General features: G+C 32.6%; 1 protein-coding gene across 1 annotated transcript in view; it reads right to left on the reverse strand.

The window, feature by feature from the left end:
* Positions 1-265: 265 nt before the first annotated feature.
* Positions 266-13094, reverse strand: part of LOC148281536 (uncharacterized) — an 88416-nt gene continuing 75587 nt past the window's right edge. Inside the window, exon 2 of the mRNA XM_088226571.1 lies at positions 266-832. Coding sequence (XP_088082697.1) covers positions 266-526 — 261 coding nt within the window. The 5' untranslated portion in view covers positions 527-832. The remainder of the gene's footprint in view (positions 833-13094) is intronic.

Consider the following 13094-nt stretch of genomic DNA (forward strand, 5'->3'; position numbering starts at 1 on the left):
TTTACGTAGGAACGGAAAATATTATATATTTTTTCTCAAAACACTGTTGACACATTAATGTCAAGATATGACATTGAATGGTCAATTTTACGTCAGTGAAAATAATTTTCATAGTAAAATATACGTTGAATTATTTATTTCAAAAAGACTTACCCGTTAACGCCCACGTTTGTTTCTGGAATAAAATTATTTTAAAACCTGCGTCATATTCTAACTATACATTTATTTTGTTTTATTTTTTCAAATATTTTAAAAGTGTATTGGTTTATTGAAAAGGATATGGATTAGTTATCAGCCTTAGGCACCAGTTTCTTGGTCTGGTGTCCTGCGTCAGGTACTTCAGCGCGACTTCGGTGAATCCTGGATAAGGCAGCGCTGGTCCTGACGATGAGCTGCTCCCAGTGCTGCCGGACTCCGTCTCCTGGCCATCAGACTCCGACCCGACCCCCGAAGGAGAGGACCCCGACATGGAACCCGGAACTGACGCCCGGCCACTCGCGCCGCCCCTGTACCCGTAATACGACATTTCGAGCACACCCGTCAAACTTTAAACACACGGTTGAACTTTAAACGGCGCCATCGCGAAAGATTCAACACTTTAGTTGCGCGGTCAGAACTCGACTAATTACATATTAAATATTTTTATTTTAAATCTAATATTTTCATTCTCCTAATTATACTACTGATTAAATTATTATTAATTAGCTTTTGTCAGTAAATTAACGATGGATAAATACTGAATTTAACACATTTATTTGAACTTCCTATTCGTCTCTTTCGTTTTCTTCGTGCGTCGGCGCTGGTCAGAAGCCGTACTCAAAATCGCCATATTCTGTAAAAAAATAAAATTGCGTATTAAAAAATTAGAAAAAAAACATTGGAAGTTACAATAAAATAGTCATACAAAAATTGATAAAAATAAAAAGATCATATTGGTAGGGCCATTTGAGTAGAATGAATGCTAATCGTACCCACAGAAAAATGATTCAATTTCAGAGTTTAAGAATAATAAATCGTTTAGACGTTTATAACGTAAAACTCATCAAGTATATTTATTTCGAAATGACTTTAACCCAATTAATACGAGCTACCGCCGCTTATGCCACGACTTCCATCAATTGGCTTGTGGTTCCGTGGCTAGTGCTGTAGACTCACGGATTAGAGGTTCAAAGTTCGAACCCCACTCGACCCTAAGTCAATTTTTGAAATATTTGGGTAAATCAATGGAACGCAAACATTTTTTTTTGTCTTAAAAATGTTTAAGATAAAATGGTTTATTATTCTCCAAATACAATCCGCATATCCTTATCAAATAATGTTCCTTGATTTATTATTGTTAAATACATTTTCCCATTTTATTTGTTAAGTTTTATATTACTTTCATAAATTTTATCGTTATAAATTGCGAAGGCCGTAAATGTAAAAAAATAATACCTAGTTATAGTGAGTCGAAAAAAAAAATAGTCCAAAAAAAGAAAAAGTATTATTTTTTGCAAATCTTGAAGGAGGAAGTTCAATGCTATTTGAATTAGGAAATGAAAAACGCCGAAGTTTTTTTAGAATGTATAAAAAATGAATAACTTTAAAAGAGTTCAAAAGTTCATTTAAATCTACCAATGATAACAGTGTTGTGATAGATTCCCAGTTTCCGGAAGCCAACCCACCAATCAGAACAACTCACTAAAGAGAACTTGTGACGTCTCGCGCGGAGTAATGAAAAAATACTAAACATAAAAAATCGGAGCTATGATAATATGAGTAGATACTATTCAAATTTTTTTTTTTTCTCTTGCTTAAAAGTCTATTAAAAAACACAAACATACAAAGAAAACCTCAGAACTTCTTCATTTATAGCGACAACACGAGCGTGGTGAATTTATTCAAATCATGGAACTGGAGGTTTTTTTCCCGCTTTTACTAATTAACGTACGTAAGAGAACTCGGACTATTAAAATATTTTAAAATTCATAGGACTTCATCAGAAAATCATTGCCCACTGACGGCAATTTCGAGGTTCTAGATAACATTGTAGCTTCATAAACGTAGATGATGTCGTTTGTAGTTGGTTATTTATTGCGAAATAGTACCATAAGTATTTTTTTGGGTTTCGAACTGTCTGTAGGGTCGCATTGGGTCACCTCTTGCTGGAGGCTGTGATTCACTAAAATGCTGTAAACGCCCAGTTGCATTCCACCGGCAACACTTCTTACTAGTCCAGCTCGTTAGCGCCCACGTCGCGAACCCCGGGCAATGGGATCACACTCGTAACGTTGTGATCACAGCAGATAACGAAAGAATAAAAGGCGAGTTTCCGGCACCTCAAAACCAACCAGTTAAGACTTGGTAACCCCGACAGGAAAATCTGGCGGCCTCCGTGGTGTAGTGGTCAAGACGCTTGACTCACACACGGAAGGTTCCGGGTTCGATTCCCGGTGAGAACACAAAAAAAATTAAAATGTGATTTTTCTCAAGCCTGGGTGCTCTGTGATGTAATTCACCACTGTAATTAGGCCTCTTGGCCTGTTGTGGTGCAAAAAAAAAAATGTAAAATCTACAAGAGAAAGCAACGAAAAATATTCTGGTCATCTTTTCCCAGGAATCACAATGGCGAGCACATCCAATAAGCAGTTGTCCTGGCTGCCCAAGATGCTTTCACTGTCGTGATTGTCAGCGTCGGGGAGACCTGACAAGGCACCGCAAGAAGACAAAAATAGGAGTGAAGCCCTGTATATGTGCGAACATTGCAATGCACAATGTGGCTCTCCATAAAGGCCAATGTTGGCAAAACTAGTATACAAAAATGTTTTATTTAATTATTTAAAATAAGTCTGCAAAATTTCAATTGATTTAATATAGTATTTTCATAATTATGAGACTTTTAAGAAACCCTTCACAAAGCATGAAATTTCAAAAAAATGTGCCGGACACAGGGTAAATTCTATGTGTATTCGGCCGGTACTCAAAAAGTTAATATTAATACGTTCATAGAAATTTTTGTGGTTTATTATGAGCCTTTTTTTTTAAATATGCCATATAAATAAAAATATTTAAAAAACATTACCGTTTCTCTCTCCGATAGAGGTTAAATATTGTAGCAGCAATTCTGACTTTGTTCGCTACTGATCTGAACAAGAACTGAGTTCTGCAATTGCACCAATCGCTCTCATTCCAAAGTATTTATATTTAAGTATGAAAGCCTGAAGATTATTTTTTACGAGAAAAGTTTTAGAAGACAATTATTTTTTCAAACGATGTTTCAGGGCTAGACAGCAAAACTTCAGAAAAACATTTCTCATGGAAAATAAATAAAAAAATAAAAAAATATTGTAATTTGAAAATGGAGGAAATTCCCTATGCCTCAGACTGGCATCACTTCCACAAACCTCTACCCCTCTCTTACCCAATCACTTTTCTTGTTCGCATCCGGTGCGAATTGTTTCGTTCGTCAAATACCTTTTCAACATCAATTTGTTTGTTTAAAAAAAAAAAGAAAATACTTAAGGATATTTTTTAAAGTACATCATAAAAAAAACTTTCCTAAAAATTTCGCGTTATGGCTCTGAGAAACCCATGTATAATGTTTTTTTATTTGCCATTTAAAAAAACGGCATTTTCAATTGTAAAATCGCATTATTTTCTTGCCTTTTATCAGACTACGACATTAAACTTAACGTTTCAAATTACGGCATTTATTTACACATGCTTTCCCTACATTTGAACTGTACAATATATTTTTGCAGGTGGCATTGGCATCAGGAGCTTTTTTAGAACTGACACCCACATAGATAAAACCGTACGCAAATATATTTAATGATCAAACTAAAACTATGTACAAAAAGTGATGACTTCATTTAGCATTAGCGGAATCGATTGGAAGGCGTTAAGACATGGTGTAACCATAAAAATGCGGTGCCAATAAAATGTCCATTAAAATACATCCCAACCATTTGTAGCGCATTAAATATTCTGTTTAGCGAGCGCTGTTCTACGCGGTCAAAAATAGTATATACACTCATAAAATACTGAAATTCCCTCCAAATATCAGCCACCAAGCGCTGCGCAGTAAACACTTCGTACCTGCCCGCGGTGTTCTACTGATTAATAATTAGCAATAGCATATTATATTACAATGGCATTAGCAACTGCAGAATACACTTGCTAATTTTAATTAACGCGAAATATCGAAAGAGTAATTATTAACATATTACAATAGAGATGAAAAACATTTTAAAGAGGGTAATATAGACGTCTAGGTATCTACAGGGCTTATGACCTGTGATTGACTGGTTTAAGTGGCCACATTTCACACTGTAACATTCATCATTCTGCCCATATTTGAACATCCACCTATTCCGAAAATCTTTTTTAAAAATTTCTACACTTTTTCATACCAGGTTGATTTATCAACAATATTTTCAGTTTGTCCAAATTTTAGTAGAAACGGACTGGATTCAACTTCTTGGGGAGCTGTTAATATTTACATATTACAACATCATCATCATCATTTTTCATCTATGTTGTAATATGTTTATATTAATAGCTCCCCGGGGAGTTGATTTTTAACAAAATTTTTGAAACAAACAATTCTAATTAAGACTTCCTCAGATGCAAAAGAGTAGACTTTGAAATTTACATACCACGTAATTTAAAATGCGAGAATTAATAAATTAAAGAATTGTTTTTACTTTTTATGTGAAAAATTACGATTTAGAAAATTAATTTAATTTTAGCATAATCAATGCAATGCTTATGAAAACAAAATTGAAACATACATAATCACTTCATTGTGTATGCAAATACACAAAAAAAAATTATAACGTTTCCTTCAGAATCAGATTTTTACATTTACATAAGTTTTTACACTCACTAGAGTCACAGATACATTTACAAAATAATCAAATGAAATTTCACGCGTATGTAAGTGTTGAAAAAATGTCAGGCATTGGTGGACTATGAAACATTCTATTTTCAAAACACCTTTTTGTATAAATATAGCATGTCCGAAATTGCTAATGCGCGAACCACTAGAGACGGAGGTAAAATAATATTGATATATTTTAGTGGATTTTTATGACACTAACAATAAAATCGAGAACAGATATCTATGCTTTTAATTCTTTGTCACAAGTAAACTAAATTTCACCCAAATACCGAAAAATAAAATCATTCCTGATAAATGAAATATGTAGATTTATAATATCATGGGGTAACAGTAAGTAACTCCAAAATCAGCATTTTTGAGTTAACAAGTAAAATCAAATTTTTGCATTCTGCTCCATGTACTTGTATGCTACAAATAAACAAGTCGTACATTCAAATCATTATAATATAATTTGAATCGATCACGACTTGTGCTTTTGTAGGATTTACGTAGGGAGATATAAATATGTGTTTTAGAGACTGATTCGAAAATCCTGATTCTGAAATTACCTAGTTATAGTAATTAACCCCTGATATAATGTGCACTGACGTTTTAAATATGTTTCTAGAAAATAAACATTATTTTCCTGAGATAATTCTTTGTAATTTGAAGCTTAATTATGAGAAAAGCTCATCTTTAAAACGCCTAATACTTCCTAATGATTTATAACTATGAAAACGAGTGCGATAACATTTAATTTGTTTATTAGAGATAATTTTAAACAGTGCTTAAATTAGGAGAGAAGTCATACAACAATTACACTATGGCCTGTTCCAGTTGATGCAACATCTTGCCACTAGTAATAGTTCTACATTATCTCTGATCTTGCCCTTATTTCCCGAACGAACGGTAGTATGCGCACTTAATTATTGAATACAGTAATTATTTTTTTTAAATATTCAAACTCGGAATTCACTTGTAACGTCAATAAAAATACCTACACAGCTTTATTTATGAAAATTAAGTTCTTGGATAAATTTCTTGGTTTTAAAATACTCGCGTTGTATTGAGCTGGAACATGGACACAAAAAAAGCATGTTATCGATGTGTTTAAAATGTGATACTGGAGACGGATACGCATTTTATACGAACATCTCTATCCTCCACGAACTTTCATTAACTGAAAGACTCTTCATGACATATAGAAAAACAATTTGCTTCTATGTCCGACATATTAAAAGAGAAAACGAAATAAAGGAAATAGTACGAAATTAATAGCGACGGGTACGGACAAACATAAATAAGCAAACAAGAGAGCGGCTTTCTACAAGATAGACGAATCAAATAAAGAAACTAACTGAGTCCTCAACTTTGCTCAGTATTACGTGAAATGGAGGCGCGTCATACACCTAGTGCCTGAAAATCATCCCCTTTAACAATAGTAACCTTTTTTTGTTCTAAATCTCCTTAAAATATCCGTATTTCCCAGTTTTATGGAGTCATGGTAAATTTGTGAGAAAACATGTATATTTGTTTTTAATACTGTTGATTCCTCTCTGTGCCACTCCTGATATCCTAATCAAACATCTGAACACATCCTGTCCCATTTTCCTTCTCTGTGTATACCGAATGAAACTTCTAGCTACTAGTCGTTGCTCTCGTATAGGTCCAGTAGCATACAGATCTAGTTGCTTCCAAATATTATTTCTAGGCTTTTAAAAAGTTTCCTAATCATTTCGGCGAATTGATAATTTGAAATCAATTTAATCCCAGTCAATGAAGATGTAACTCCTTTCCCCCCCCCCCCCACGATGGAGACTTAATTTCTTTAATGCGGTGTGCGGTATGAGGTTGGAAAGCTGTAGGACTTGACACCTATTAGATTCTTGGCATCGAGCAAGACAATGAAGAAAAAAAAAAAGAAAAAGAAATTTATCATTTGAGCAAAGTTTAACATTACATTAATGTTATTTATTTATTTATTTACATTTAATTCTTAAAGAAGGCTTACTTAATAAACAGAGATAATTAACAAAATATTCAGACTGTTTTAAAAACTAGGTACATATGTACATCTATATTATTCATATTACAAAACGCACAATGAAAATAACAAAAAAACTTGTGGAGCAGTTGATTCAATATTGGTTTGGGCGAATGAGACAATCCATTTTACTTCTACCTAGCTCCGCTATCCATTTTTTGATAACCTTTTAAAAAAAAAACTCGTTCCTAATTTTTTTATAGATAGTGGAAGAAGGTTATATTTTAATTGAATAATACTCAAAATCCATTTGTCCGAAAGTGGTATTAGTTTGTATTTGTTTAAGTTGTCTTTGTGTTAGAGATCTAGTGATTATATTATTTGTATGTGATGTATTGTAGGGATTACGTCTTTCATTTGAGTAAGAGTAGTTTTTGAATCTGTAAGTGAGTATTGTTTTAGCGTATAATTGTTTTGGTGGCATAAGTTGTGATTTGTGGAATATTTCTTCAGTAGATGTCTGTATCGGGACTCTGAGTATTAGTTTTTAGTTTTTAGTAGGATTTTTTTGCAACAAATTCACTATTTAAAACTGTGTTACTTGCACCACTCCAACCGATTATACCGAACTCCAAAATTGATTAATCTTTAATATCCACGTGATTCTATATATTGTTTGTTTTGGATAACAACGGAACAGTAAACTCCGTTTACCGCAAAATAAAGTTTAGTGTATACATAATAATGAGAAAAAAATCTGTAGTTTAGTAACGAGACAACAAGAAAATTGAAGATTTACGCGGGAAAAAACCATCACGCGAACGTGAAGTTCGAATAGAGAATAATTTGGATTTTTCTCGAAGTTTCTCGCGCCCTTAGGCAGATTTGGCGTGTACAGATTTGGTTCTAAGGGTCTGACATTGCGTTTCGGGCTTCTTCAAATTGAAATTTTATGCATGGAACATTCTTGAATTCATTTGTAAGAAAATGAAATCTTCATATTCGTTAAATATAGAACGCAGTACTTACAAAATCTTCGTAACGATAATTAAATCTGATTCACAACGAAATTATATCCGTGATGAGTTTTCATCATTTTGAAAAGGCCAGTCAGTTAAATATATCAAATTGTTTAATTTATTTTTGGAGTACAATGTATACTTCAAAAATCAGTAAAACTAAAACAAAATTTTTATACAATGGGGTGGTTCAAAAAAAAGAAGAAAAAAGAGAAACAATAGAGAAAACGGGCCTTTTTTATATGCACTGTTAACATAATATGTGATGAAGATCTTTTAAATATAAAAGTCTAGGCATCTACATGATTTATGACGTATCATTGGTTGGTCCAAATGGTCAATTTATACACTGTGAATCATATACAATTCTGCAAATATTAAATCTTGAATTGGGTAATATATCCAAAATAAATCACGCTTAGGGAATTTCAATTCTACTTTATTATTTTTGATATTCACGAGCGTATATTGTGAAAGTTAGTTTAAAAATGTCCTAACAAGGCAAAACGCGTCACAATGTACGCTCTTATATGTTTTTAAAAATAAAGTAGAATTAAAATCCAATAAACGTGTTTTATTTTGGATACATTACCAAATTTAATCTAGAATTCTACCAATTGTCGGCATACACAATAAATATATTTAAACATCTATATTCCTTCAATTCCTTCATGCGTTGATGCTTGTGAAGTTAAAAAGCTGAAACCTTTAATGATACGGGTGAGATTCATCCGATTAAATTATTTCACCTACATACTCGGCAACGCCTGAAAATATTTTTCAATTCATGCATATTATAATATTGCATACATTTTTTGTACTCTTTCCTCATCTATGTTTTATCAACAATGTTTAATCAACAACTATGTTTTATCAACAATGTTTTAATTTTGTATTTTTTTTGTAGACAAAGACTGAATTCAACCTGCTAGGATTATGTTAATATTAAAATATTTTCAAGCGTCGCCTAGTACGGAGGTAAAATAAACAGATGAATATTTTAAGCATCAATAAAGGTTTCAGATCTTTAACTTCACAAATATTAACAGATGGAAGAATTTAAGGAATATTTAGATTCAAATATAATAATGGTGAATGTAACACAGTGTGTAAAGTGGCCACTTAAACCAACCAATGACAGCCCTGTAGATGTCTAGATTTTAGAATTTTCTTTCTCTAAAATGTTCTTCATCTCTGTTGTAATATTTAAACGTTAACAGCTCCTAAGGGGGAAAATCTTTGTCTATAAAAAATTAGACAAACTCGAATCATATTTATAATATACTTTTTTTTATATATTTGGATCCCTGTATTTAGTAGCCTTACGTGTCAGGTACAAGGCTAAGGTACTTGGAAAAATCGTTTTTGTTTGTCTTGGAAATGGGATGTTCGATCACTGATTTTGGTTTATTACCTTTATGAGTCCAATCATCATTGTTGCATAGTTCAAGAACATTGGCGCGTGATAACTACTTTTAACTGCTGTGTGGATATTTGTTAAGGATATTCCATCTTTTCTGCATTCTGCTTCAAGATTATGGCGTTGCAAACTGAAAAATGGGCACTGAAATAACAGATGTTCGATACTCTGTGAAGAAATATCATCGCATGGACAATAGTCATCATTCCTTCATTTAAACCTATAAAGATAACTTCTCATAGCTCCGTGTCCGGTAAAAATTTGGGTCGTTTCGACTTTGGTGATGATAATATACTGCAATGTGTTTATATTTGACGATTTGACTTGTAAATGTCTAGACTTGCATATATCCTTTTAATAAATGTTATTCGTCTCTGTTGTAATATGTGAATAGTTAGTTTTAAAAAATGGGAAAAAATGCTATCTTAGTATCTGGGTATTATTTTACAGCGAGAAATGTGTATAAGGAACCTTATAGAACAAAAAACAATGGCGACTAAATTGCTGGATTTTGACAAGAATACCTCCAAATTCAGTGAGATGAAATATTACATACTTGTGTTTAAAATGTAAAAGTTGCTCAGTAAATACGAATGTGAACTTAATGGAGGAAGACTTCCCGTGCCAGAATTTCAAGGGAACTAATCTTGCAAAGTGCCTAAGACTTTTCGTTTTACGTATGAACGACTCAATGCATCAAACCGAGTACCGAGTACTGGGTCCCGCCCGTTCTGCAAAATTGTGCTGTTACAATGCTTCTCCTGGGATGACTTTAAGGTCGATGTAGATTTTTTTACAAATAATAATAAATTATCTACCATATACCGTCGTCATGTTATCCGGACTTCATGTTGCATAGGCGATTGACGATCAATTCGCAACAAATGCGTATCAAGACTCAACGGGAAGTCGAAAGGATAAATGAACGTAGTTATGCAGAAAGCAGCCAGTCCACAATTTCAGAAAAATGAGATATTGATGTAATCGGGTGCAGTTAGGACGAATTTATATTCTGCTAAAAACAGCCAGACCGCTTTCATATAAAAAACTGGATTAATCACCTATGGAAAAAGGTGTCGATCACAAAAACGGCATTTCTCAATTTGCAGAAAACACCCACAAAACTAGAAAAATCTTACGGTCATTTAAAAATCTTTTAAACTGGTCAAATACACAATAAAATTCTTGTTTGTAATATGTAAAAAAACTTATGTTTTCATTGTTTATCGTTTGTTAAAGTCAAAAACATTCAAACTATTGTGTAGATTTTATAATTCACTCTTTTCACAAAATGGCTATTATCTTAGTTTCACTTTTCTATGGCTGGCTGCTTTCTGTATAACTACGTTCAAACGAACGTAGTTATGCAGAAATCAGCCAGTTCACAATTTAAAAAAATGAGATATTGGTGTTATCGGGTGCAGTAAGGTCAATTCTATGTTCTGCTTAACACAGCCAGACCGCTTTCATACAAAAAACTGTAAAAATCACCTTCCGAAAATAGTGTCGTTCACAAAAATGGCACTTCTCAATTTGCAAAAAACACTCGCAATACTAGAAAACTTTTACGGTAATCATTTAAACTGGTCCAATACATACATAATTAGATTATTGTTTGTAATATAAAAAAAACTAATGTATTCATTCTTTATCATTTGTCAAAGTCAAAAACATACCAACTGTTGTGTAGATTTGAATATTTACTCTATTCGTAAAAGTGCTTTTATCTCAGTTTGACTTTTCTATAGCTGGCTGCTTTCTACATAACTACGTTCAAATGTAAGTGTCCATAAAGTAAAATCTAATGTTAAGTACCAAAATAATGAAGAGAACAAGAGGATAAAAAAAAAATACAACAAATTATTCAATAATGTATTATCCTTCATTATTTTTGAACAAACTAGTCAATAATGTATTCTCATTTATTATTTTACGATAAATTAGTCAATAATTCAAAGCGTCTTCACCGTACACTGTGCAAAAATCGTGAGCATCTTTGATACCTTTATTCCCTCGATTGAACGCAAACAGAAAGAGATGTCGTAAATAGGCATTTTGAAGGCTTGTGTTAAAATAAAATAAAACATGTAACGTAAAAGCAAACACAATGAGGAACTTCAGCCCTACGGGAAATTGGATACAAAAAATGTTTTCTTGCGCGCGGTAAAAATTAGAGCATTAAATTGTATTTTTTATTAATATCCCTACAGAGATGAGGTAGAATTTTTTCAAATTCAGGATTATGGATATTCGAGCGTTTACAGGGCTTATGACCTGTCATTGGCTGGGTTAAGTGGCCACTTTACGTTTTACAACATTCCCCATTCCGCTTATTAGCGAATATCGACACAGGTAACATTTTGATTTTTGTATATATCTTATTAAATGAGAAACCATTCACTAGCGTGTTGGAGCGCCATCTATGTATTGATATTGAAATTAAGTATTTTTAATTAGCATATTACTTTATTTTATGTATTTAAGACTCTTCCGAGTTGATAATGTTGTGCATTAAATTGTAGTGCAAAGTTTCTTAAAAATTTATAAAAAACATAATAATAAATATTTTAGTAAAAACTCACTCCTTTAAACAACGTCACTGGTTCATATGAACCAACCGATGATATGAGAGCGAAGAAGGATATCCGATTTCCTTACCGTAAACGAATGAATCTGGAGAACTGACAGAGAAGAACCTCTGACGTCACGCGTGAAGTTATTTCAGAAATACGAAACTTTAAAAAATCATAGCGCTGATAATACGATATGTGAAAATAAAAATAAAATTATTTTGGCTTAGTTTAATGTTCTATTAACAAATAAGAAAAACAATTAGCTTCCTTATTTTATTTATTTTTTTGACACTTAATATACATAAACAGTATATATATACATATAAGGACGGGCATATTGCCTTAAGGCAATTTCTTCCTACCTACCCAAGACGTTCAGTTTGAGAAAATTATAAACACATGGACATATTGAATTTAACATTTTGAGCTGCTTTGATGTTACATTTGTTGTTGTTTAGTAGCGTAGTATGTCTAGTGCGACGAATGAAACTATCAAAATTTCAAATAAAAAATTATCTTATCTTCATCATATTTATTTTTTACTATTCCAAAACTTAAGTCAGTATTGAGGGATGACTTTTAATTAAAAAATTCCGAAGAGGAGAGTGTTTTATTTCCATTTCTGCTGATAAAACCGTAGTGGAAAAAGTTATAACTTTGGTGTTGGCCCGGTGAAAAGGACCGATAAAAATATTATCTGCTGCCAGAGACTGTATAATCAATACTGCGATAATGTTTTAATTTGGAATCATAGAAAAAATATGGACAGCCGTCTTCCGCAAGAAGTACCACATAAAATGCAAGAAAAACATTTCTATTATATTTCTGAAAATTCTTTATAAAATTGCCCTTTTTGTAACAACGTATCCGTATTCCAGAACGTCCCGATCAGACCCAAGTAAAATATGGCAACCCTATACTATGAGTATATAGTATATATACGTGGTTTAAAATATTTCAGGCTGAAAAAAAAAACGAGGTGATATGGCACCCGAGCAAACAAAAATACAACATTAATTTCACTTTAAAGTTATGATTAACTATGTTATATGTTTGGGTGTTTAATTGAATAGGGGTTGTTAGATAAATATCATCTTAAACATATCTAGCTCGCGCGAACTGTTTTAACACATTCCATCTGGGACCACCTTTACCTTATCAGATTCACTTAACACATTCAGGACCAAAATATTTCCTCGCACTGGCGCTCTTATCTCACGCGTGGATCTTTAGGGAA

Source organism: Micrasema longulum, unplaced genomic scaffold, assembly GCF_059751315.1.
Source record: "Micrasema longulum isolate JH-2025_06_02 unplaced genomic scaffold, ASM5975131v1 h1tg000438l, whole genome shotgun sequence".
NCBI classification, from domain to species: Eukaryota; Metazoa; Arthropoda; class Insecta; order Trichoptera; family Brachycentridae; genus Micrasema; species Micrasema longulum.